General features: G+C 35.9%; 1 protein-coding gene across 43 annotated transcripts in view; it reads right to left on the bottom strand.

The window, feature by feature from the left end:
* The window catches only part of FER (FER tyrosine kinase), a 439457-nt gene that overhangs the window by 24996 nt on the left and 388268 nt on the right, over positions 1-26193 (bottom strand). For 6 of the 43 annotated variants that reach the window (XR_010156953.1, XR_010156943.1, XR_010156952.1 and 3 more), the window contains 2 exons: positions 26137-26181; positions 25242-25309 (listed from right to left, as the gene is read on the bottom strand). The exons of 34 other annotated variants lie outside the window; for them this stretch is intronic. Coding sequence is in view for 2 of the 9 variants with exons in the window: in XM_063810521.1 (XP_063666591.1) it covers positions 18250-18356; positions 25242-25309; positions 26137-26181 (220 nt within the window). In the remaining 7 variants the exon portion in view is untranslated. Of the gene's footprint in view, positions 1-17599; positions 18357-23760; positions 24077-25241; positions 25310-26136; positions 26182-26193 lie in introns of those variants that run through there. 3 more of the 43 variants (XM_063810521.1, XM_063810514.1, XR_010156956.1) reach the window with 2 other exon arrangements.

Genomic DNA, 26193 nt, shown 5'->3' with positions numbered 1-26193 from the left:
ATATTTTCTCAAGAAAAATAACACACTGACACAAAGACTTACATATGACTATTCAGAGCAGCTTTCTTCATAATGGCCCTAAACTGGAAATAACCCACCTGTTTATCAACTGGAGATTGGAAAACAATCTGTAATATATTCATACAATGAAATACTCAGAAATAAAAAAGCATAAACTAACATACGCAATAATATGGATAGATCTGAAAAGCATTATAAGTTACAAAAAAAAAAAGCTAGAACAAAACATACTGCATATGTTTTGTTCTAATGAAATGATCTAAATGTCGATCATTTAGACATTGGAGATCATAGCTCGATCTAAATGCAATTTTAGAAACATCTAAGCTACAGTGACAGATGAGTGGTTCCCTAGGGCCAGAGATAGGAAAAGGATACTGACTGCAAAACAGTGTGAGGGAACTTTTGGGGATGATGGAAGTGTGGTAATGATTACATGACATGACTATATGTATTTGGCAAGACTCATCAAACTGTACCTTAAAATTGGTGCATTTTATTGTATTTATAGTGCAATAAAGGTGATTTAAAAAATAGGCACCTTAAGATTCTTACAAATATATAATATGCAAGTCTTGTGTGAATCTGTTATTTTTCCTGAGTAAATATCTATTTGTAACTATATAAAATTATAAAGTTACTGGTGTTACTAATAAAGAACTTGGGATGGCATGTTACTGTGGATTTCTTTACATGGGATTGCAAAACAGGTGCCACACAGTCAAATTTAAGTTAAACTCCAGAAAATAAATGTATTAAAATGCTTCTGAGGATAAGTTAAGTTTTCTGCTTTCTAAAAATTATCTTGGTGGGATTTTTGTTCAGTCATTTCCATAAGACCAGCACCCTTGTGGACCGTATTTGTGAGAGAAAAAGGCTTGCTGGGGAATGTGAGGCTCTAATGTAGCCTTTTCTAATACAAACAGGATCTAGATGGCACTTAGCTTTTCATTTTGGCCTTTATTTTTGGTAACACAGTACAAGTAAAATTCAATAAACTATTTTTGTATTTTAAGATATTATCCCATGGAAAAAATGGCGTTTCTATTAATATCCAAATAATGATATGACTGTCTTATGGGATTATAATGACCAATTCTTTCAAACGAAAGAACTCTTACGAAACAGATTGAGTTATACCATGAAATGTTACTCATTTGGAGATTCCCTCTTTGTTTTAAAAGCTATTAACAGTACAAAAATGACTTGAGAGTAAAGCATTCCTGAAAAAGTACATACATATTTTAGACCACTAAGAAACATTTACAAGAAAAAACCAAACAACTCTGTTAAAAAGTAGGTATAGGACATGAACAGACTTTTCAAAAGACAACATACATATGGCCAACAAGCATATGAAAAACTCATCATTGATAGAGAAATGCAAATTAAAACCACAATGAGATGCCCTCTCACACCAGTCGGAATGGCTATTAAAAAGTAAGTAACAGATGCTAGTGAGGTTGTAGAGAGAAAGGAAGGTTTATACACTGTTGGTTGGAGTGTAAATAGTTCAATAATTGTGGAAGACAGTGTGGCGATTCCTCAAAGACCTAGAAACAGAGCTACCATTAGACCAAGCAATCACATTGGGGTTGCGCTGGGGTCTAATGTACCCATAATGGGCATATACCCAAAGGAATAAAATCGTTCTACCATAAATACACATATACGTGTATATTCACTGCCTCACTATTCACAATAGCAAAGATATGGAATCAACCTAAATGCCCATTAATGGTAGACTGGATAAAGAAAATGTGGTACATATACATCATGGAATGCTATGTAGCTGTAAAAAGGAATGAGATCCTGTCCTTTGAAGGAACATCCTTAGCAAACTAATGCAGGAAGAGAAAACCAAATACCACATATTCTCGCTTATAAGTGGGAGCTAAACGATGAGAACACATGGATACATAGAGGGGAACAATACACACTTGGGCTTATGAAGGGTGGGAGGAGGGAGGGGGTCAGGAAAAATAACCCAGTAAGTCTAGTGGGTACTAGACTTAATACCTGGGTGACAAAATACTGTGTACAATAAACCCCCATGACACAAGTTTAACAATCTAACAAACCTGCACATGTACCCCTGAACTTAAAATAATATTTCAAGATTCTTATGGCCTCATAATTTTAAATCTACAAATATCACTTACAGAAGCATCCTACAGACACTATTTGAAAAGGATATTTAAATAAAGAACCTTTTATAAACAACGAAGCTGTAAGAGGAACACATTAACAACATTCAGCATCTTACTTTAAGCCATTGCTCCTATTTTTAATCTTACACATTACTTTCTCTTGATCTTTGCATTTAGTGTTTATGTATGACAAGTACTCAAAAGCTTTTAGTGCACCTTGGAGAGACAGAATTTGAAAAAAGGTCATTATGCTAAGAATGGCAAAGAATAAGATAATATATCAAGGTGTGGCTTTTCTCCAACTCCCACATGTAGCATCCATCATCAGTCTTTCAGATTCCCAAGAGAAAGTTGAGGTACTAGAGGTCTATTTTTATCTTAAATTCAGAGTTTAGATAGAAAAATTCTCTAGGTGTTTTTATACAGCTACACAATTGGTCTGGTCCCAAAGGTTGGTTTGTTCCTTCTTCTATGACCCAGACAGTTGACATTCTGCTTACAAAAACAGACTCAGAGAAGAGCAGGCAGTGCTTCTCAAGGGCTGCCAAATTGTGTCTACTTCCGCATTTTACAATTAGACAAAATTAAAGGCAACAGTAATGAAAACAGTATCTAGACATAAGAAGGAGGTTACTTGAACCAGGATTGGATGAATTTATTTAGCATAGAGAACCGAAATTTAATAGCTCTAAGAATGAATAAAGTAGGGAAGACATAGTATTTTGCACAGCAAGTTACGACTGGATGCTTCCAGCACAGGATTTTTCTTCTTATGAAACACTGACAACACCATTTGCAATTATGTATATATTTCTTCAAGAAAAGTTATTGATATACTAATAGAGAAAGGAGATGAGAGAAAATGAACTGAACCAGTTTGCATTTAGGACGCAGCAAGGTTTCCTGGTGGACAGGATGCCTCATGAATCTCTTTTCATCCCTGTCGTTTGATTCATCACTGTTTCTTCCCATGAAGTCTGCAGATGTGCCAGTCAGTATCACTGAGTCTGGAATCTGACTGAATCCTGAGAGTTACCTGTATAGTTCCATAGGCTAATTTTTAATTTTAGGGGAAGAAATCTATTCGGGATGCCTTGTTTTTTTATACTACATCTGAATGTAGTAAGCATGAATGACATTCCAATCTTTCACTAAATATTTACTTGATTTGAGACAAAAAGATATCTTTGGTTCATTTCTTTCCTCCCAGCAGATGCTCTTACAAGGTTTAAGTTGGGATCCCCACCACCACCAAATGTAGTCTTTCTCTTTGTCACTTTAATAACCATCACTAAGAAAACAGAAAAGGTAGGTAAATTAAAACTAGTCAATGGTTTTTTATCAGTGCAGATCATCTGCTTAGTAGATTACTGCTGCCACAGACTATTTTTGTGCAGAGCCTCTATGAGAGGCCTGGGGAGGGTGGGCTGCGACTATTCGCAGACTCTAGTCTGTGCCTCTGCATTCATAATTTTGACCTTCAAATGTTCCTGAAGTATTTTTCCAAGTAAAACTACTTCCTTTTGGCACCTATCTCAGCCATAATCCCTGAATCTCATTTTATGAAAGAGGATTCTACTGACAGTGTTTAAAGAAGTCCTTTAGTACTGACCGTACTATACACCCCACATTTATATACTACTTGACAATTATTGTCTTATAAATTAACATCTATTTTATATTTTTCTTGACATGTATTGTCTCTCTAATAAGGTTTTAAGCCCTTTAAAGAAAATAACTACTTCAAATTGCCATTAGCATGAATTCATTCATTCAACAGAGTGATCCCTGTTCATGGTACCAACTGGTTACTGTGGGAGTTCTAGCATGTAATTAAAATATAACATAGAATGAGAGATGCTGCTATAAACACAAAAATATGTGATAGAAAAGGTAAAGATTATTTCTGATTGGTGAATGGCAGGAAAATCTGTGAAGGAAAGACTAAGTTGAGCCGCTTGAAAGAAGAGTAGGGTTTTTAGAACTATTTTAAAAGTTGAAAATAACATCTATTATTTTGTTTTCTTACTGTAAAAGCACAAGAAGTTTACTAATAAAATATAGAAAAGCCAAAACGGGGGTAGGGAGAAGAGTAGCTTTTACCCAACTGGCCAGAGATAATGACTGTTAATACCAGGTTGAATATGCCTAATGTTTGCTAAGCAGTTTATTTTTTAAAAATGTGATTAAACATACTATATTATATCCCTTTTATCTAGCAATATATCTTTTCATAATAATCCCACAAAATTCTTTTTAATGACTGAATTTAAAATTATTTTAATAATTATTTTAAATGACTTTCATTATTGGTATTCATGAACATACTAATAATTATTTCAGATATTTTAGGTTGTAAGAATAGGTATGATTCTAAGATATGGCAGAAAAGGCAGACAGAAAGGAAGAGCATTCTAAGTAGAAGGTATAACCTGAGCAGAGGTGGAGATGAGAAAGTGAGAAGTGAGTTCAGGGAACAACGAGTACTTCAATTTTTGAGAGGATCAGTAGGTCCTAAATTAATGAAGACACTCAAGCTAGATTCTGGAGAGTCTCGAATGCTAGCTATCATCCGAAGGCAATGTTGAGCCACTAAAGATTTCTCAAGAGAGGTATGATGAACAGAGCTGAGATTTAAAAGAATATCAAAGCAAAAGTAAATGGTAGATTGAATGACAAAATGGAGGCTATAATTCTAGGAGAAGATTGGTATTCTTAAGTGAAGCATTCTCCCTGCCATCAGTTTTTTCCAACTCATTTCACAGACTCCCAGCTTCTTTATATAAAATATAGACTAATTTTTATTTTTATTATTTTTTGAGACAGGGTCTCACTCTGTCACCCAGGCTGGAGTGAAGTGGTCTGATTAGAGCTCACTGCAGCTTTGACTTCCGGGTTCAGGTGATTCATCTGCCTCAACTGCCCCGACCCCGACTTCTGACCCCCAGTATATGGGACCTACAGGCATGTGCCACCAAGCCCGGCTAATTTTTTGGTATTTTTTTTTGTAGAGACGGGGTTTCATCATGTTGCCTAGGCTGGTCTCTAAGTCCTGGGCTCAAGCAATCTTCCCACCTCGGGCTCCCAAAGTGCTGGGGGGTTACAGGCATGAGCCACCGTGCCCGGCCTATTTAAAAAATAGACACACGCCTGTTTTTTTTCTTTTTTCTTTTAACTTAGCTCTCTCCCTTCTTCATCTAGCTAAATCCTATGCATTCTTCAAAACCTAACTCCAGCATTGTTACTTTCAGAAAGCTTTTCTATGTTACCATAGCAATATTCATCATGTATCTCATTGAATAGGAATCATAGCTTTGTCTGACTCTGTCTCAAATGTCAGCTTCGTGCAGAACTTCTTATGTGAGTTGGAACCTCAAAACCGAGGTAGATGCTGCTATACAGTAGTTCTCAATACATGTTTGCTGAATAAATGCATCAAAGTTCTCAAGTCCCCAGTATTCAAATGCCACTTAAATTTTGAAACTAAATTTGTATCAGAGAAGTTCTGGGTAGGTAAACTAAAATCCACAATTTTAGAAATAATGAAAATTCCATAAAAATGGAAAGTCACTAAGGAAGATAAGTCAATTATTTTTTGGAAGCATATCCTCACAATAGGAAATCTATCGAAGTTAACAGCACTGGAGCACAGAGGCAGACTCATTAGGGAACAGTTTGAAATGCTCGATATCAGAAAAAAAAAAAACAGAACTCATCGCCAGTGATCGAATAAAACACTAGCAACAGCAATGTACACTCCAGCAGAAAATTCCAACAAGAAGATAATGGTTTACAAAAATGACAGTCCAGGCATGACAGAGCAAAGGGAGTAGAATTTAGAACAGTGGAAATTTTACAGCCTCCCCCATTACTGATCACAGCAGTAAATTGCATTTTAAAGTGTTTTCGTAGAAACCGTCACTAAGAAAATCTGTGTAACACTGAACTGCCAGCAGATTTAAAAACACAAGTGTCTCTCAGAAGGTAATAAAGATCAGATTCAATTTAATTGTGTATATATTTTTGATTGATTGAGAAATAGTAAGTCTACAGTTCTGATTGACTTGTGGAGAGAGCAAGGGGCTATACCAAGCTTTATCATGATGTAACAAGCATGAAATCCACATAGCTTGGCAGTTTTCAAAAACCACTATGATATTCCTGTGATTTATGGCCTAGGAGAAATAACTGGCTGGGTCTCAGTTTAGCATAATTTACTTACCAAGTGTGGTCTACCTCCTCTTCTCCATTGACTCCATTAGCATCTGAGCATTAAAAAATCTTACCTTTGAGCCCCTTCCAGATATCACCCCATTCTCTCTTTCTATTACTTCACCTCCTTTCTTGGCCCTGCATAATATTAACATGATTTTGCCCCCATTACTTTATTGAAACTGCTCTAGCTTCATTGTGGTTACATGCTATGCATACTCAGGGCCTTCTTTTTCTTGATTTTTCAGTACCACTTTACATTACTGACCACTGCTTCTTTGAAACTATTCCTTTAGTTTCTAATCACTAGACCACCTTTGACTACCCCCTCTTGGTCTCTTCTGCCCATAAATTCCTTAAACATTGATGTTCCCCCAGGTTTGGCCCCAGGTGCTCTTTTCTTTTCAATCTATAGGGTCTTTCTAGATCATCTCATATACTTCTATGGTTCTTACTGTCATCTATATGCTCATGACTCCTAGAGATCTAGACCTAGATCTCTGCCCTAAATTCCTCCTTTGTTCCAGGGCTTAACTAGGTGCCTCCAGATAGCTCTAGTTTGCTATCCTACAGCTACCTAAAATTTATCATAATCCAAATCTGCTTTATCAGCCAATGGTACCACTATTCACTAATTTGCTCAAGTCATCTTCCTGAGTGTAGTGTTTGGTGTTTCACTCTATTTCCACTCTGACATGCTATTAATGAAAAACCCTGTCCACCTTATGAACTTAAGGCCTTTCAAATCTATCAACTACTGTCTAATTATACTGCAACTCTCTCAATTCCGTCCACCATCACCTCTTACCTCCTGGCTTGTCTCTGGTATTAGCTTCCTTTAAGCGTTGTCTACACTGCAGAAAAGTGTTATTTCTATAACACAAATCTTATCATTTCTTAGCCTTAGTAAATACAGATTATAATTTTAAAAAGTCTAAATCCCTTAATATCGCTTATAAGGATTTTCATGATTTGGCTGTAGTTTATTTTTCTATTCTTACTTTTTTAAAAAAACTTTCTCTTATTTGCCACTTGTTACAAATCCACTTAACTGTATTATCAATTAGAACCCCTTTCCTCATCTGGTCCTCAAGAGATATCATGAGAAGCTTTCTCAAAAACCTTAGTGAAACCCTGATATAACCACACTGTTTCCCTTATCTACCAGCGTATAGGCTCCCTCAGGAAATGAAGAGAAAGAAATGTTTTTGAGTTCATGCTGGCTTCATTTGACCATCACTTTCCCTTCTATGGACTCACAATCTATTTTATCATCCATTTCAGAATTGTGTAAGAGAGTATCATCAAGCTCTCTGGTATAAAGGTTTCAGAATCTATGTTTTCACTCTTGTGAAAAATCAAGACAATATTTGCAGACTTTAGTGCTGTAGTTCCCTTTCTATTCTCCATGAGTGTTGAGATCACTATCAACAGTTTAGTGATCTCACTTGCAGGTTTTCTTTTACTTCGGGCTACAATTAATCTTAACCAGGAAACCCACTCCAAGCAATTAAAGTTTCCTAGTCACTCTTGAATTACAAGTACCTCTATGCAATTTCTCTTCTCTCCTGATTTGCCCTATCTCTTGTTAAAATGATCACATCTTTTCTAAGTATCGGCTCTATTCTTCCTAGTTTGAACACTAACCCCCAAAATGTTCATCTTACTTTTTTAACTTGACTACTCTTTATATTTTTCAATGACCTCAGCTCATTAAAAATTTTGAAACCTGCTTATGCTAGTCTCACAGAAAGTTTCTTGCCAGATAGGATCCTAGGCAGTAACATATCAGTTACTTAAGAGACATCAATATCTGGTTCTTCATTCCCAAGCACATGGAATACACTTCCTAGCTTCCTTAGGGCTAGGTGGGCCATATGACAAGAGAATATGAATGTGTGACATGTTACTTTTGAACTAGGGAGTAAAAAGCTTCCATGTAACTATTTAGGGCTCCTCTTGCCATGGCAAATGTAGGGTACATATCGAGATGACAGAGTTATAAGATTAACCCACACTGGTTTCTCAGAGTTCCTGCTTGAGATGGAGATGCTCTGTAGTTATAGGACTCATAAAAGATATTCCATGAGCAAGAAATACTGTTTTATACACGAAGCTACTGAGATGTAGTATTTATTTGTTATTATAGCGTATGTCTAACTTTTCTTAGCTAATATTGGATCTTTCACTATTATTTCAAAATTTCAGTTTTGAAGGTCCCTATTCCAACTGAGTCATTTTTTCATTTTAGGGTCTTAAGATAATGTGGTAGGTTGAATAAAATTTGTGGTAATTTGTTACAGCCACAACAGGAAAAGTGATATAGATGTCGAATAGTACTTTTCCTTTCTCTGAACATTTTGAAAGTGGCTAAGGTACAAGTAAACTATGTCTTAAACGAGATTCCTCTTTCCTTCCATCTTTATCTAAATGTTAATGGTTAAGGGCTATAGGATGTGAGTTTTTTCTTCCTGTATTCTTTAACCCACTCATTCTTCCATGTTCATCTTACAGGCATGGATTTGGTTTCCTTTTTATTTTCTATAAAAAAGTTTCTTTCCTACTTTCAGTTCTGAATTATTTATCTTATCTTCCCTAATAAATTGGAACACAGAAATCATTTCATCAAGGCTTTCACCTTTTACATGGTAAAGATCAGCTTCCATTTAATGTTCCCAAAGCTGGTGATACACTTCATCAAGGAAGATAAACATAGCACAGTCTCTGAAGGTTTCTTCCCTGTTCCTTCAGTTTTCGTATTTCTGGTAAAGGTTCGTAACTGTTATAGCTATCCATGACACCTGCTGTGAAGAAGTATAATGTCAAAACATCTGTTACACTTGTTTTCTGGTTCCAATTATGAGACTTATCAGAACTAAACTCCTATGCAGGGTGGACCCATTCTTTGAGCAGCATGGGTTTTTTTTGCGTAAGTATGCATATTAACTATACTCTTGCTAGTTTCTGCAAACCTAGAGATCCTTAAATATAAGACAATGACTTGAGAAAGATCACTGAGAATATGGTAATTCACTGCTCCCTGCCACTTGATTCTTTCTGTGTTTCCAGGCAAACTGTCTATAATAAAACATTCTGGAGCCAGTCGCTTTATTTTTGAGATGAGAAAACAGAGGCTCTGATAACTGAAGTGACTTTCCCAATATGAGAGACGGTATACTGCTTATGGTTAAATACAAGGACTCTAGAGCCTGGGTTCAAATTCAGAGTCTGCCACTTATTACTAGCTATACATCACTGGGCCTCATTTTCCTTATCTGTAAACTGGGGATAATGATATCACTTGCCTCACAGTGAGGATTAAATTAGTAAAATTTAGAATAGATCCTGGCAAATAGAAAGCAATACATAAATGTTGATAACTACTGTGTTATGCAGTGAATAAATGATAGGGTTAGTATTAAGAAGTGATTCTGGTGCTCGCTCTTCCCACTGCCCCAACCCAAGATCTTTCAGTCAAATATGATATACTGGAATTGTTAGCACACTTTATTACTGAAAATACAACCGATAAGTCAAACCTTTTTTTCCCTAGTTTTAGAATGAATTTTGTTGCTGTTGTAAAATAAGGCATTTTTAAAATAAAAAATCAAGCAATCATAGAAAAGCACAAAGAAAAACAAACATATCAAATCCTATCACTTGAAATATCTCTGTATGTATATGTACAACCAGAAGATGTAACTATATCGATGGATAATGTGATTGATCATAACATAATGCTGCTTTTTAATAAAAACTCAAATGAGTGTCCAAATTGATTTTTTTTTTTTTTTACCATAAAATCCTGGTTTAATAGTTTGCTTGAGAAACAGCACCACCATGGTATAATGAAATTTTCTCTGCTTCATGAGATCATAAAAAGGGCCTCATGTTCATCTTCATTTTGACTCTGTGGCTAATGAATAGATTTTCCTAATTCTAAAGACTAAATCACTTGAGTTTAGCTATACACATATACCATGTATATAGCTATGGTATCTTCTTCCATACTCTTTTTTGATACTCTCTAGTTCTAATCTATGTTTTGTTAATCCACTGTTAATCTATTTTTAAAAGACAACATGAACGTTTTTAAAGCTCAATAAAATATCTCCAAAATGGCTTGTTCTTAACGGCTTATTTTACAATGAAAGTTTTATTACAATGGTGGTAATAAGACAGGTAGTGCATAAAACTACAGGTTCCACATTTCCTTCCTTGACACAGTTTGAAAAGTCCCCTGAAAGGGCTTTGCTTTCCTGAACATGATAGCAAAACTGAAAATGTAGCCATAAGTATAATAAAGGCGTGTATATACACATAATTTCACCGTGAAGTTATTCTATAAATACTAGCAATTCAGTATGTATCTGATTATATTTGTTTTATATATTGTATACCCACACCTATAAATCAGAGACATATGTTGACCTTTCTTTTTCCTGACAGCAATCATAATTCAATACTTTTCCAGAGGGCTACACGAGTCCTAAACCTGACATTTATATTTATTAATGATTTCTATACAGCCTAATTCTAATGGGTTTATGGTCTTGGCAATATTTCTAGCCTTATGTTGTCTTTTTGAAAATTAAAACTGGTCTCCCCTCTGGGTAGGCAAATGGATTGCAGTCTACATTTATTTCCCATGTACCCCCTAATGCAGGGCACAAATTAGATAACTATATGATGAGTCTGGTAGATTAAAACAAAGATTTGGGATTTAAAAAAAATCTAGACCATCTTAAACTAAGAAGAGGAGCTAGCTGATGATATAGCAGATTTTATAACTCTCAGGAACTGACTTTGATTTTACATTTTTGGCAGCTATGGCAGAAAGATAAATATGTAGGGTTACATAGCCTTGTTTCCTCAAGTTCATATATATGTACAAAATCATCTGTATAAATGTACAGGCAAATTTTTCCTGGAATTAAACTCAAATGGAGATATTATTTACATCATGGAATAAAATACCTTGACTATCTACAGCTACGGTTGCCCGAAAGTCTCAGAAATGCTGTACAAACTGAAAATTCTTGCATTGATCCTAAGAACAGGAGGCATGACAGTAAACCATAACTCTATAAAGATGCATCTTTGTGGAGCTAAAAATAATGTAGTCATTTGCTTTCTGATTTTGCGAGTTATGAGACAAAATTTGGAAAATCTTTTTCAAATTTTGTCACATAACTTGTCTGTAAACTTTGTCTCATAACTTCATCTGTAAAAATGTCCACTGGACTGTTTCTAAAACATGAGAAAGATGAAATGCATTTTGAGTAGGTGCTGGGCTGCTGTCAGATTATGCTTTGACCGCAGGTCTTGTGATGTATTTTCCAGATCATTGTAGCTGTTGCTGTAATGACACCAATCTGTTTCTAAAAGTTTCTTTACTGGAACCATCTCTTCTGGAGTCAAGTTCTCCAGTAATTTCTACTACAGCAAATGCCCTAATTTACCAATGAAAGAAAATACATCCCATTAGCAAAAGCAAAACAGAAATCACACACCCTGGTCACGTTATCTAACTTTGCATATTTTTCTCATCTTTTACCTTGGGTGAAAGATGTATGTCTGTAGCTTTTGTACCAGTCTGTAAATTTAGTAATCTCTGCATTTTCTTGAGTTTCTTGTTTTATGGTCTTTGGAGTGAAAATTTAATATACTGCATATAAAGCAGAAAATCTAATTTTTCATTTGAATTTAGTAGTCTTGCCAACAATTCATCTGAATTTAACCTTATGATTCCAGTTCTTGTGTCTCAAAGTAATGTGTAGAAAAATATTACCTCTAATACTCAAAAATGGATAAAACAAATGTAAAAACAAAGTGATTTTTTAAAAAATCTGAAACCTCCATCAAAAAAGTATAGCACGGCAGGAAGCATCATTCAGCGAATTACAACAATTTTCTGTTCAGCAAAGCCATTTTACACTATTTTTCTACTTTCAAAGGGAAAAGAAACTAGCCAAAGATACAAATTCTTCAAAATACTTGGTCTATATATTTCATTATTTTAGAGCCCATTACTTATTTCCAATACAATTGTATTAAATACCACTTTGATTAACTTAACATTATTTAGTAATAATTAAATTATAATGTATTCTGTTTTGATGACTCGGTTACGTAAGATAAATTTGCAAAGGGCTCTAATCCAAGGTCAAACATTTAGAATGTCACGAATAAATGACAGATTGTTCTGATAACAATAATATAGCAAAGACACATGAAATTTCATTTTCAATAACGGCTCAGTAAATTTCTATGCAAGGAGAATGTTAATCACAGGGGAGAAACATAAACAACTATAACGTTAAAGATATATTGTCTCCTGGAACCCAAAAAGAGACAACTTATTGTTTTATTTCCTCTTATAAGAGCTAGCCAGGCCAATGCCATGCTATTCTATGGCTGTGTTTGCTGACCACCTAGTTCCTAGTTAAGTTACTATTTTGTATTCCAGAGCAGTGTCAGAAAAGTCTGAGGGAGAGAGGTAGCTATGTAAACAATCATAATTAGTGCAGTAAGTGCTATGAGAGAGTAATAAAAGGGGAAGCTAAACAATTTTTGGTAGAGAAATGGGGCTTGCTAAGGAAAATGAGGTCTAACTGGAACCTAAAGGAAATAACAAGGTGAGATGGGTATAGGATGCTCCAGAGGAAGTGAAAGTATGTTTAAAGTTGATGGAGCAAGAGAGGTATACTGGGAAAGGTGGGTTCAAAGGAAGGAAGCGATGACTTAGAGAAAATGAGAGCCAGCTGATCAAATAGATGCTCAGTCTAAGGCAGTGGTCCCCAGCGCTTTTGGCACCAGGGACAGGTTTCGTGGAAGGCAGTTTTTCCACAAACAGGGGTGGCGGTGGGGATATTTTGGGGATGAAACTGTTCCACCTCAGACCATCAGGCATTAGATTTTCGTAAGGAGTGCGCAACCTAGATCTCTCGCATGTGCAGTTCACAATAGGGTTCACACTCCTTTGAGAATCTAATGCGTTGCTGATTTGACAGGAGGTGGAGCTCAGGCGGTAATGCTCCCTGGCCTTCCGCTCACTTCCTGCTGGGCAGCTCAGTTTCTAACAGGCGAGGAACCCGTACTGGTTTAAAGTAAATATTTTTCACCTCTGAGTTCTGTGAAGTAACGGAACTTTTTCAATTCATGTTTACTACTGTTCCTGGAAATTTTATTCCCAGCCACATGGTTTTGTTGTTTTCCTATTTATCTTATAAACGTGTTTCCATATTCTCCTAAAACTACTTACCTACATTACTGCTTTTTAAAGTAATCCTTTACAAGCTTTGTTTACTAGAATTTCCAACACTTGCCATTGTGAGGTCATACCACTGTGAGTTTCTTGATTGATATGAAATTTGTTTCTCTATTGGTGTAGGTATACAAAACTAGATTTGTTTGAGGTCCCTTCAGGATAATATATACTCTCCAAGCAGTTCTTTGTAGTTCAAAATAAAGAAATTGAGAGCTCCTCATAAGATAAGATTTATAAAGACTCAAATAGAGCAGTTTTCTTCCATTAGAGGTGGGTTGGGGACCCCTGGTCTAAGGGATCAGACTGTAGGCGCTCAGAGAAGCTTAAGGTGTCTCATGCTCCAGATACTCTTTTATCTCTTCTCCCTCCCATCCCTATTACAAGTGAACTACTCTTAGTCTTGTACTCTTTGTAGTAAGGGGAAGAAGAGAAGAGCCATTTGTCAGAGACCTTTTACATTTAAGAGAGGCCTCAAATTTAGACTTTTAAATCATCATCTTTAAATAACGTTACACATACGGTCACAGAAACATTCACATAAGATTAGAGAATAAAAAGATGTCACAATTTTAAAACCAGGTTTTGCATTTTTTTTTTAATATATCAGAAAAAAGGAAAGTGACTTGACTATTATTTGGACCTTTTAGAGACCCTGATTGAACTAGGTTATGTGACAATTGCTAGCAATGGGTAAGACAGATGTAGTTTGGTCATATTTTACTCTCTTAAGTAATATTATAACTTAGGTTAAAATGCAGGTCTCTACATCTACATCATCTTTATTTGATGATCTTTCTAATCCTTAGCATCTCCAAGACCATCTTACACACTCATTGCTATTCTGGTACTTACAATGCCAAGCATCAAAGCCTATCGCTAGCCACTTGCTCGGTGAGAATACATACACACATACCCATACCAAAGCCCCATTTTGACTGTCTTGGCCAAGAAAAAAAGTATTTTACATAAGGAAATTATCCAAGTAACTGAGGGGTAACCCTTTGAGGAAAACCTTTAAAAGTTTTAACCACTTTTAGTGAAAAACTTTCTAAAATGTAGCACATACTTTTTTATACTCTTAAACAGAATGAAAATAGTATCCCAGTGTCCCACACAACTCTAGGAAATCATTATGAATAGAATGACTAAACTTTGGTGTAAGAGAGTTGATACGTCAGACAACTTAAAAGCAGGTTTCTTCCCACATGCTATCTGATGCTTTAAGAATCTTGTCCCTTTCCTTTACTGTCTTTTCAATCTTTTTAAAAAGCATCTTTGTTTCTTTTCTCTCTGGACTGCACCTTCCCTGACAGCCTTTTTCTAACTTGCAGATTAAAATCTATGAGAACCTGAAAACCAAATTTATGAGACTTATGCTTAAAGTAAAAATAAAGATGCCTCAAAAGAATCTCCTATATCAAACTGTCAGTATCAGTGCAGGTAACTGTATGGCATACATTTAGGCTTTAGAGCTCTTTCATGGATTAATTCCCATTCTTAATTATTCACTGGAGAGTTGGAGTTGCAGGATAATTATATCCCAGGTAAGTGAACTATTAAACAGATTATAAAATCTACATGCACCCAGTTAAGACAGATGCCCCTACTACATACTTAACCATCTATATATATATGTACAACATTTAAAAAAACCTATTAAACAAATACTTCATTGAAGAAGGAGTGACATGTAATTCAAAAATAAATACATTTTTGAGTATGGATGAAAAAATTTAATTTTTCTCTAGTTACGAAAGTGATTGGTCAATGGAAAAAAAGAACAAACTTATTTGGAACCTAACTAAAAATATCACTCAATATTTTGGTGTGTTTCACTAGTATTTCTCTGTCTCTGTCTCTCTCTCTCTCTCTCTCTCTATATATATATATGTATGTGTGTGTGTGTGTTCTCTTTGTATAGAACATACATGTTTGCATGTTTGTATGCACTGATACTTTTCAAAAAGTTACATCATAGATTCTAACATCTGGCCTGCCTTTTTCAGCTAGAAATATAGTGTGAACATTTTCTGCCAACAAATTTTCTTATGGCACAGGATTTATAATGGCAGCATTTGTATTCTACACATGGGCATACTATTGTTTATAGAACTAATACTTGATTGTTGGATATTTTATCTTTTCAGGATTTAATTTTTTTCTTTTTTTGAAAACTATCATGAATGATGTTGCATGTCTGTAGTCTTTCTGCATGCCTGTAATTTCACAGAATATATTCCTAGACATAAAACAGCTGGGATAAAGTAAAGGCAAATTTGCATGGTTTTAGAAATATATTTCTAACTTACCGCCCAAAGGGGTTGTGCAATTTACACCCCCACTGCCGGCATATGCATGTCTGTTTTCCCATATCCTTATTCACATTGATTCATAGCATTCTTTTAAATTCTTGCCAATTTGCAGTACACAAGTATCTTATTTTTATTCTGTATTTCTTTAATGACTATTCAATTTTAACATTTTTTAAATGTTAATTTTTTGTATATTAATATGTTCAATTTGTTTTCAATTTTTTTTTGAGAAGTCTGTGTAATCACTTTTCTGTGACTTGCCTTTCATCTCCTTTACCCATTTTTCCATTCAGTTGTTTATTTATAATCTTTATGAATGGAAGTGGTCACTTATCACATATATTCTGTATTCCTCAACATTTTTGCCTCCATTTATTAATGCTTTAAAAAATACATTGTCTCTTAAATATTCCCTTATCATATTACTAAATCTTCTGATAGATTTCTAAGGCTCTTCTCTATTATTATTTTTTTTAATCTCCTTTGGATTTTCTCCCAGTCCATCAGGTCTGAGGTAATGACGCATACAACATAGCAAAGTCAAGTCTTGCCAATGCCATACTTACCATATGGAGCAACATATTAACCTCTGTGGTTCATTCTGTCAGTACTGCATCTCTGGCATATGGATATTTAAATCATTCAAATCGATGTGTCACTTTGGGGAAGAACTTTGTCTTTTGTGAGGCACACATAATTATACGATATATATGATGTCTTATAGGTACTTCATCCATGTCATGTCATACATGTCATATATGTTCATAATTTAAAAATTTTGCCATACAAGGAAATGTTACTGCATGTAGAAATAAACAAGACAGCTAAAACAATTATAATAATAACAACAGAGGAAATGTGGATAAATATGGCTAGAAGCATGTAAAAGATTAGTAGTTAATAATAATACTTGAGTCAGTAACTTTGGAATTTAGATATTTAACCTCTTTAACGCCAGCTGGATCAGGGGATTTCACTTGTGCTCCCAAGGGGAGAAAGAGCTGGACCTGGTTCTCCACTTCACTGGTAAACAAATTCAAAAACACTAGAAAAGTGCTACCCAAGATTATATATATATATAATAGATAGATAGATAGATTATATATATATGTATTTTTTTGCTGCAAAATTCTGTAATTCTATCAGTCCCCCTCTCTGTTGTTTAAATTCAGACAATTAAAAGGGAAAACTATATTTTATAAATTATCTTAATTTCATTGAGAAAATCTCTACATTATATAGTTTTTTATTGGTTGCCTGGTATGTCATCTGTACGTATCTTAAAAACTGAATACCACAAGACGTAAATCACCTAAGTTTCTATCTCTATATTATTCATGCAAAATTCTGGGAGATTATTGATTTTTTAAAAAAATAATAACATACAGCTTATAAATTGTAAGATATATTTTCTAGGCAGCCAAATAGCTTCAATATTCAGCACATCTACTCAAGGCCTTAAAAAAAGCAAGTAGAAACACATTAGCATATATTTCCTGAGAAATGTAACATCAATGTGACAATAATAAAGTTCCAATAATAACATTCTATATGCATACAGCCTCCCTTCCACAAATCTGAAGCTTCCTGAATGATCTCAGAAAATGTTTTACCACACTTGAATAAAGATCTTCTTTTTAAAAAACATTTATTTTTGAATGTTAGATCTTGCTGGCAATCAAGATGCCTCCTAGTCTGCCTCCATCCAAAGATACTGCTTGATGCCAAGCAATGCAAAGCACAGAGTAATTTAAACAGAGGGGAGAAAAGTTGCGGGGGTTGGGGGAGCAAATTATTTACAACTCAGGCAAGAAAAAAATTGTAAAGAAAATATAAAACACTGAAGCACATAATATGTAGGTAAATTTAACTTCATAAAATGATATGAGAAAGTTTCTGTAATCATCCTTTTCCTTCCTCATCTTGTTGTAAAGCTCAGCAAAGAAGATGATTGTGCTATTTTGAAGTCTGGAGATTTCAAAGACAGCATTTTCTTTGGGAACAGAGTCACTTTCTCTGCTTTGGCTGTGCAAGTCCAAGTGAGAGTCCCTTGTTCTTCAGGACATACTGGGTGAAGTCAGTGACTTTATGCATGTGCAACATTGGAGCTATCAGAAAGTTTACCAGGAAGGGAGAGAGGGAGCTTTGCTAGGCAAAGCTCTCTATAGCTGAGTTTGCCATGCATTATTAACACAAAGGCATAACTCTTAATTTGAAACATAACAATAAAGCTTAACTACATTTTCATAAAAAAAAAACAACTAAAGAAATGAAACAATCCTGGTCAGATTTTTTTTGACCTTGAAAAACAGAGAAAGGAGATTTGAAGGAGAAAAGTGGCAGCACATATCTCTTCATAGCTTGAAGATTCTTCATAGATGGGAGGAGAAACTGTAACAAATTAAATACCACATTTATTCTCATGTTCTCCAATTTTCTTGATTTGGAATTAGAATCAATACAAAAGATATTTGTATTTGTCCTCATATCTGCTAAGGTTCCTTTCTTGCTCCAAGATCCAAAAACCTCTTAAATGCTTTGGGTCCTAGGTCCATCCAAACAACATTTGGTAACATCTCTCTGGCCCTTAGCTACTCCAAGAATGGAGGGAAACTGGCTAGGTCCTGAAAAGGCCCTTGTGTTCTGGTTAGCTAAGTGTAGGAAAATCAAACCAAACCAAAGAAAACCCCAAAACAAGCCAAATGCACATTTCAGATATTCTCACTTTTAAAGATCGGAATGAGAATCAGATATAGGTGTATGTAGATACCATCTAGATATACATAGATAATTGGAAAAGGCCATCTAGGTAAATGTAGATAACTAGAATTAGCATGCTACGGAGTGCAGGGCTCTGAGAGGATGCACTGTAATCTTGATTCCCATAGGAAGACTCAGATCTCAAGGAAGCCAGAACTCCAAGGCTGGCCAGGGACATCACCAATCCAGAATGCACGTTCACTGACTCCCAGTTGGTACTTGTTAAATATCTCCCACACAGCCTCTGAGATATAAGGAGCCTCTCTGATATCCAATTTATAAAATTAATCAATTTCTGGTTTACTTTTAAAAAAACCTATTGGTAAAAATGGTAAGAGGAAGAATATGAAGGATAAAACGAGCAGGGAAGTCAGGATTCAGAGTCCAGAGAGCTCTCTACCTTCAGCTATCTGAAACACCTTCACCAGGAAAATGGTTCCAAATCATGCTTTTGTGGTGAGTAATGGATTTGACATTTACATTATGGAAACACAGCAAAAAACAAAATAAATTCCTTTCCTCATGGAGCTTAGACATTGGTGGCAAGAGCCAGTGTGTTGCTGGCAATCAAATGCCTCCCAGTTTGCCTCTATCCAAAGATACTGCTTGAAACTGAAAAACACTAGAAAGGTGCTGACCCAAGATAGATAGATATATATTTTATATAAATATATATATATATTTTGCTGCAAAATTCTGTAATTCTTAGAAATTACACCTCTGGTCCCAGCTTGTAGGGAGACTGAAGTGGGAGGATAGCTTGAGCCTAGGAGTTTGAATCCAGCCTGGGCCACACAGCAAGACTTTCAAAAACAAAAAACAAAAAACAAAAAGATTGGTGGAAGACAAAAAATAAACAAGTAAATAAGTGGTACAATTTCTGATAGTTATATCTGTTTTTAGAAAAAATAGAGGAGGTTCGGGGACAGAGTATAAGGGAGGTGGGGTGGAGACTATTTTCATGGGGTTCACGGATAAGGCCTCTGAGGAAGTGATGTCTGAACAAGGGAGGAGATCTCTGAATTCTGAAATGTAAGTTACAGTTAGGCTGGTAGAAAGGTCTGACATGAAAAACAGGTCGAGTGAAACAAAAACTTACACTGGATCCTAGTTAGGGTTCTGTTTTCTCCCAAATGTTTTTGCTTGTCCTTTCTTTAACTCAATACTCAGAGGCTGATTAGACAATCTATCTTTTAGGTTGGCAACAAGACAAGTAAATTTATTTGTCTAGAGTCAAGGACTTTATGGCATACAGTAAACTCTTTTCTCTGTGTAAGTGGATTGGGCTAGAGGAGTGAAGTATCTTGTTTCCTGATATAACTCTTCCTGATGCTCCCAAGATTGCTGCAAATGCTGACTCTGACTGTCCATGTTACTTAAAGGAATGACAGAGCTGCTAGCATTTTTCACTGACCCTGAACTCCTTCTTAATGAAACAGGAACATGTGACTCAACATAGATGGGTCCTTGCCTAAATTAAAGTGGCCAGAAGTGGTGCAAGGTTGCTGCTTTTTCCATAAAATAATCACATCTCATCTTCAGTGACAGGATAAAAAAGCGAAGACCCATTTTTCACTGGCTGACCATCAATCTCCCTAACATTGAAGAGGTAAAAATTTTAGGCTTCCTCAGTATCGTCTACTAGCTAGAATCTACAATTCTAATACTCTGCATGCCTCACATTTTAATATAAAACACAACCTTCCACAGAAGAAGGAGTTCAAGGCTAAAATATATATTGACTTGTCACTGAGAGGTCTGCTGTTTCCATTTTTTCTATTTCTATGTCTTTTTTTCTGTTTCTTTGTTTGTCCTCTTCTGTTAGTCAAATTTGCCTTTGATGCCTTTGGCCAAATCTCCCTCCAGAGTTCCTGCAAACCATACCATATACTGTATATGCTCTTTCTATAAATATTTACTTTGGATCCGTGGTACCTAGCACAGAGTCTGTCGTACAGTGGTTGCTTAATAAATGTTCCTCAAAAGTATGCCTTTCTTTTCACTTCCCTCAAGCATGGCTCTTGTTATCTTAATTATAAAAATAAGTTTTATAGTCCCTAGAATCCTACCTCTTTGATGAAAATTTTCCAGATGGAGCCTGCCTGTTTGTATATTTCCTACACCTGTTCAGTGGCTCACCATCAAACAATACATCCATCATTGTCATTTATATAATAAAAACATTAGAGAAGGGAATTAGGGTCAGATTATTAGAATTAAGCAAAGGAAGTGGAACTGAGTTTTCAAATGTTCTAATATCGACAACTTAATTATTATTTTTAAATCTCTTTGTAACTCACATTAAAAGCAATTCTCAGAAAACTCCCATTGTGTAAATAATAGAACATGAACAGGTTTTTATGGCAGTCTCTGTATCCTCCTTCCCACTCTATCTTCACCCTCTTAAATGAGATTATGAATGCCTTTTCTTCCTGAGCCCAAAGTTACTATGTGAAGGGAGTTGATAATGCTCACGGAAAATTCAGTGGTACTAACAAACCAGGAAAAACGGACCTTGGAATCCACACTCTGGTGGCCACACTGGGAAGAACAGGACATGAAGTCCAAGGCCTCTCCCACTTGATGTGTCTGTAGGCTTTTATGCTGGTGGTTTGAAAACCACAATAAACCAGGCAAACTGTTCTGAAACCTACACTCCATTGGCATAGCAAATAGAATTGGAAGTTTGGTAGTTATATTATTGGTTACAAATATACAGTATCTCTCTCTGCAGGAGGATTACATATCTCCACCACACTGAATGCAGGCATGGCTGTGTAACTTGATTTAGTCAGTGAAATTTGAGCAGAAGTGATGACTGTTACTTCTAGGAAGTAGCTTTCAGAGCCTGCGCACAGCTTGGCAAGTTCTCTGCCTCTATGATTGTGGAAGTAACTGACTCTCCATCTTCCAGTGTCCCTAAGTCGCTACTGTGCCCAGAGCTCCTTTTCTGACACATGGTAGCAAGAAATAAACTTAGCTGTGTTTAAGCTCCTAACATTTTCATGTTGTTTGTTACTACATCTATCTGTGTTAGCCTAACTGATACAGAAGTCAAAACTTTTCTAGCTTCTGTGGTGGCTGGAATATGAGGGCCATTTGCTGTTAGTCTGCAGTACCACCTGTGGCTCTTCAGTTTAGTGAACCGTCAATCAAGCCCAATGCAGAGGAAAGAAAGAATGCTGCCTTTATTTTCAAGCATGTTATCATAACTTAAAGCTCTTGTGAGCTTTTCTTCTTCCTAATATTTCAGATATTCATGATAAAATAAAATATTGTTAACATGGCTTATAAAAAATTGAGAAAGGAAGTTGAATTTATATTTTCAAAAAAGGAAATCTTTGTTTTCTCCTGAAAAAGGTCCTCCCTAGTATTCTGTAGAGTTCTTAACATTAGGTATACAAGGTAAGAGGGGCCACCTGTACGCCCTCTGAAGGTGCTGACCTGGTTAGGCCTCCATTAAGTCTTATACTTGAATAAAGACCTCAGAGCTGCTCACATGTTCCTACAAGTTTTCTAAGTCTCTGAACATGGTATGCTCGAGATATGGAAGAATAGGAGCTACTGTGGAATATGGGTCCAGAATTTTACCTTGGAAGACTTCTCAATGGACTCTGGTACTTTGTATATTGGGGGCAATAATGACTTACAAGGGGACTGTTCTTGCAACTTCACTTAGATGATAAAGGACTCTGGTACTTCGTATAATGGGGGCAATAATGACTTACGAGGGGACTGTTCTTGCAACTTCACTTAAATGATAAAGGATTTTTATGTCTGTCACATAACAATCTCTTCCCTCCCAATTCATTATGATTTAAATATACTCCACCCTATTATCAGATGGCTCAGACTATGAAAGGCATTTTTCTGTATTAATAATGTCTCCAGTTACAAGGCGTAAGGCTAAAAATTTTGCTATCATTAGCAGCATTACCAAAGGAAAAAGCATTTGAAGTCCAAGACTTTCATAAGGGTAGCATAAAACACTGAAATCATTTTAACAGGCTTTTGTATTTAGTAATTTTTTTTTCTTTCTTGCTTCCTTAAAAGTCATTAATAGCTTTCTGATGACAATTTTAAAAAGCCACATTTTCTAGCTACATAGGTCTTTCCTAATTTTGTTTTTCTATTTCACGGGCTCATAGCAACACACCACTGATCATACTCTTACAAATGACAGCCAAACTTTTTTTCCATGGAATGCAGATGAAAAACTTGGCCAATAAGAGCACAAGATGTACTACCTTATAAGCAATGGTGTGGTTAGATGCCAATTCAAGATGCTGTTAATGGTGCTTCAGAAAGGATATGTTTTGTACTGTTTCTTTATTTGTATTTTAAATATGATTTTAGTTTAGTACAGGTAAAATTCTGTTATACTGGAATGTATTCTTTTCCATTTAAAGCTTTATTTGAATTAAGAGCCACTCAAATAATCAATTTTTAATATAATAAGCATAGGTTTTTTGTGTGCACAGAATTTTAATAAGGCTTAATTTGCTAGTAGAAAAAACTAAATACTTTGTTCACTGTAATATTTCACATTATACAAGGTAGAATTGTTTGTTTACTAGGCACTAAAGATATTTGCAATTTGAGCTTTTTTGGGAATCACAGGAAAATGCTTTGGCTTTTATTTCTGATATGGTTCAATAACATACTTGCCAGTAAGTAATTGATAGCAGTATACTGTGTTTAATTCTATTTTTTTTATTGCAATCCATCTAGCACGGTGTAGATCCTGTCAGCTAATTGGCTGCCCATCTTCCTAACCAATACTTACTTCAGCCAATGTAAAATTGAGATGTTTTCAATCAATTCTTATTCCCAGATTGATTCATCAAAATATTAAGCATTAGAGCATGTCAGCAAAATGTGTGTTCCCATTAACACATCATATCCAGAAGAAAACTGGGGGTTTGCCTTCATAACAGGGGATATAGTAACTACAATTTTCTGCTGACTTACAGAAAACCTCTAAATCTTAATGGGCAAAAAAGTGAAACAAAAACCAGTCCTGACATCTGAAAATGAAGTCATAGTCAAACTATATTTCCTTAAAAATGCTCTCTTTTAGCATTTTTTCTTAAAAACTGCTATCTTTTAGCAATGTCCCTAGGTTATAAAGAAGGAGAAGTAGCAGGAGAATGGCTTGGAACCGGGAAGCGGAGCTTGCAGTGAGCCGAGATCGCACCACTGCACTCCAGCCTGGGCAACAAAGTGAGACTCTGCCTCAAAAAAAAAAAAAAGGAAGGAGAAGTAAAGACATAGGCCCTGCCTTTTAGGGGTACAGGGTGGGGGTGGGAATCTTCTGCAGGGTTGACAGCAAGACAGATTCAGGAAGGAGTCTGTGGAAGACAAGGAAGTGATTTTGATAGACAATATTAAAGAAAAGACCTGAGACTCCTATATACCATCCTTGAATCACTTAGCTCTTCTGTGTTCCTTTTGAGCCTCTCTCAATGTTATACCCTCCACCCCATATTTCAACTAGACTGTTCTGGATTTCTCTTCCTAGATGTCCTACAGGTACCTCAAATTCAACAAGTCCAAAAGCAAATGTCAAATCTTTGTTCCCTCTGAAACCTGCTCTTAACCTTTTGCCCTATGTCTTAATTCATAGATTGCCATGGGCCCTCTACTTCTGTTAGAAATCTACTCTCAATATCTTCTTGGATTCTCCCCTCTCCTTTACCCTGTCATATCAAGAATTTGTATTTATTCTATTTCTGAAAATGCTTTTGAATTCAACTATTCAACCCCTTCCTTGGCACTCATACTGCACCTGACATAGTTCAAATCCTTATCATCTCTTTCTGGAATAGCTGTAATAGTCTCCTAACTGCTTCGAGAGGGTAAGTGACTTCACAGCCCTCAATCTGTGAAACATCAGATGGAAACACAAGGATAGCTGACTGATATTAAAATAGAGTGAGAGGAACTGGAGAAATCAAGAATTTTTGAGGCAATAACATTTCTTCAAACAAACAAAAAAAAACCCAGAAGGGGTTGGGGAGAGTAACTAAGTCTAAGGCCTTTAGCTGACATTAAGGTCTTGAATTTTTCTTTTATATTTTAAACTATTTAATTGACAAGGGTGAATATATCCAAGGTGTATAACACAATGATTGGAGATATGTATATACTACATAATGATTATCACAAATTAACACACATATCACCACCCATGCTGTACCTGGATTCCCAGAACCTGTTCATCTTATAACTCAAAGTTTGTGTCCTTTGACTAACATATTCCCATCTCCCCTACCCCTGAATTTCTCTTCTAACATCTTTTTACTGTCTTTGATAATTCCCACTACAAAAAAAAATAAGATAATAATATGAATTATGAAACATCCTGAACACTGGCAAGTATCCCTTGGTAATCTGAAGAAACATTTTCCTTTTTTGCTGAATGGAGAGAGTAATTGTTCATCCTCTTTCTCCCACCCTCCTTTTCCTGTACATGCTTTGTTCCAGCCCTACTTATGGCATTCTCTCCTATAGTACCTGAAGCAGGAGTCTCTTTAGTTCCGATATGACAGAAAGACTTCAGGCTTGAGCTGCAATGCAGGAAACTGGGAAGACCAAACCAGTGCATTAGTTAAAGACTAGAGCTAGAGAGTAGGCCCAGTACATCTTGCGGGAGAAAATAGGCCAGGATAGCATTCCCAAGTTAAATCAAGACACTAGCTAATGGGTCTGGGTAAGTCCATAAGAAAAAGATTAGAATTAACCATGGCAGAAACCTCAAGCTCTAAAGATTGGAGTGGGACTGAAAATTGGTTTTGATGTCCTTTATTGCTCCCTTTCTCACTGGGTTGAAGCCACAGGGGTACACAAAAAGGTATCCATCATTTATGGGCCTTTTGCCAGATTCAATCTCTTACTAACACCACACCGCCTATCTTTCTACCTTCGTTTGTGGCTCCTTTCCATCAGACATGAGTTCTTTCTCTTTCTGGTACCTGTGCATGGGAGCTTGTTAGATCACTTTGTAATTTATGAGCTAGATTTCCCCTTGAATACTATCTTGAGTTCCCGCCTAGGACTTTATTCTCTACAATTGGAAGCCAGTCTTGCCCTACTTCTTATAGTTCCCCAAGTTTCTAAAATCCAGACCAAGGTTAGTGCCTTAGCACAGTCTTTGGTGATATGTGAATAGAGAAAAACAGGCCTGTCAGGAAAGCTGGTTAGGAACAAACATGGCAGAACTATACAGCTTTAGTAAACCCTAAGGGAGAGTCAATGACTGTATGGTATGTGGACCCTCTGATTGGTACATAGTTGAGGAAGAGACAGAGCAGCCTCTTGTCCATCATTTTTTCTTCTGGAAACCAAGGGTAAAGTCTTATAGTAGGATCTAAGATTTTGCTGTGTAGAAAAAAATCCTTTCATGACTTACCCTAGGTTGGATGTTTCCTTCATCTCCCCCTTTCCTTCACAGAGCCTAATGAACAGA

The sequence above is a fragment of the Pan troglodytes genome, chromosome 4 (assembly GCF_028858775.2).
Source record: "Pan troglodytes isolate AG18354 chromosome 4, NHGRI_mPanTro3-v2.0_pri, whole genome shotgun sequence".
NCBI lineage: Eukaryota > Metazoa > Chordata > Mammalia > Primates > Hominidae > Pan > Pan troglodytes.
This window is presented reverse-complemented; position numbering and strand designations above follow the sequence as displayed.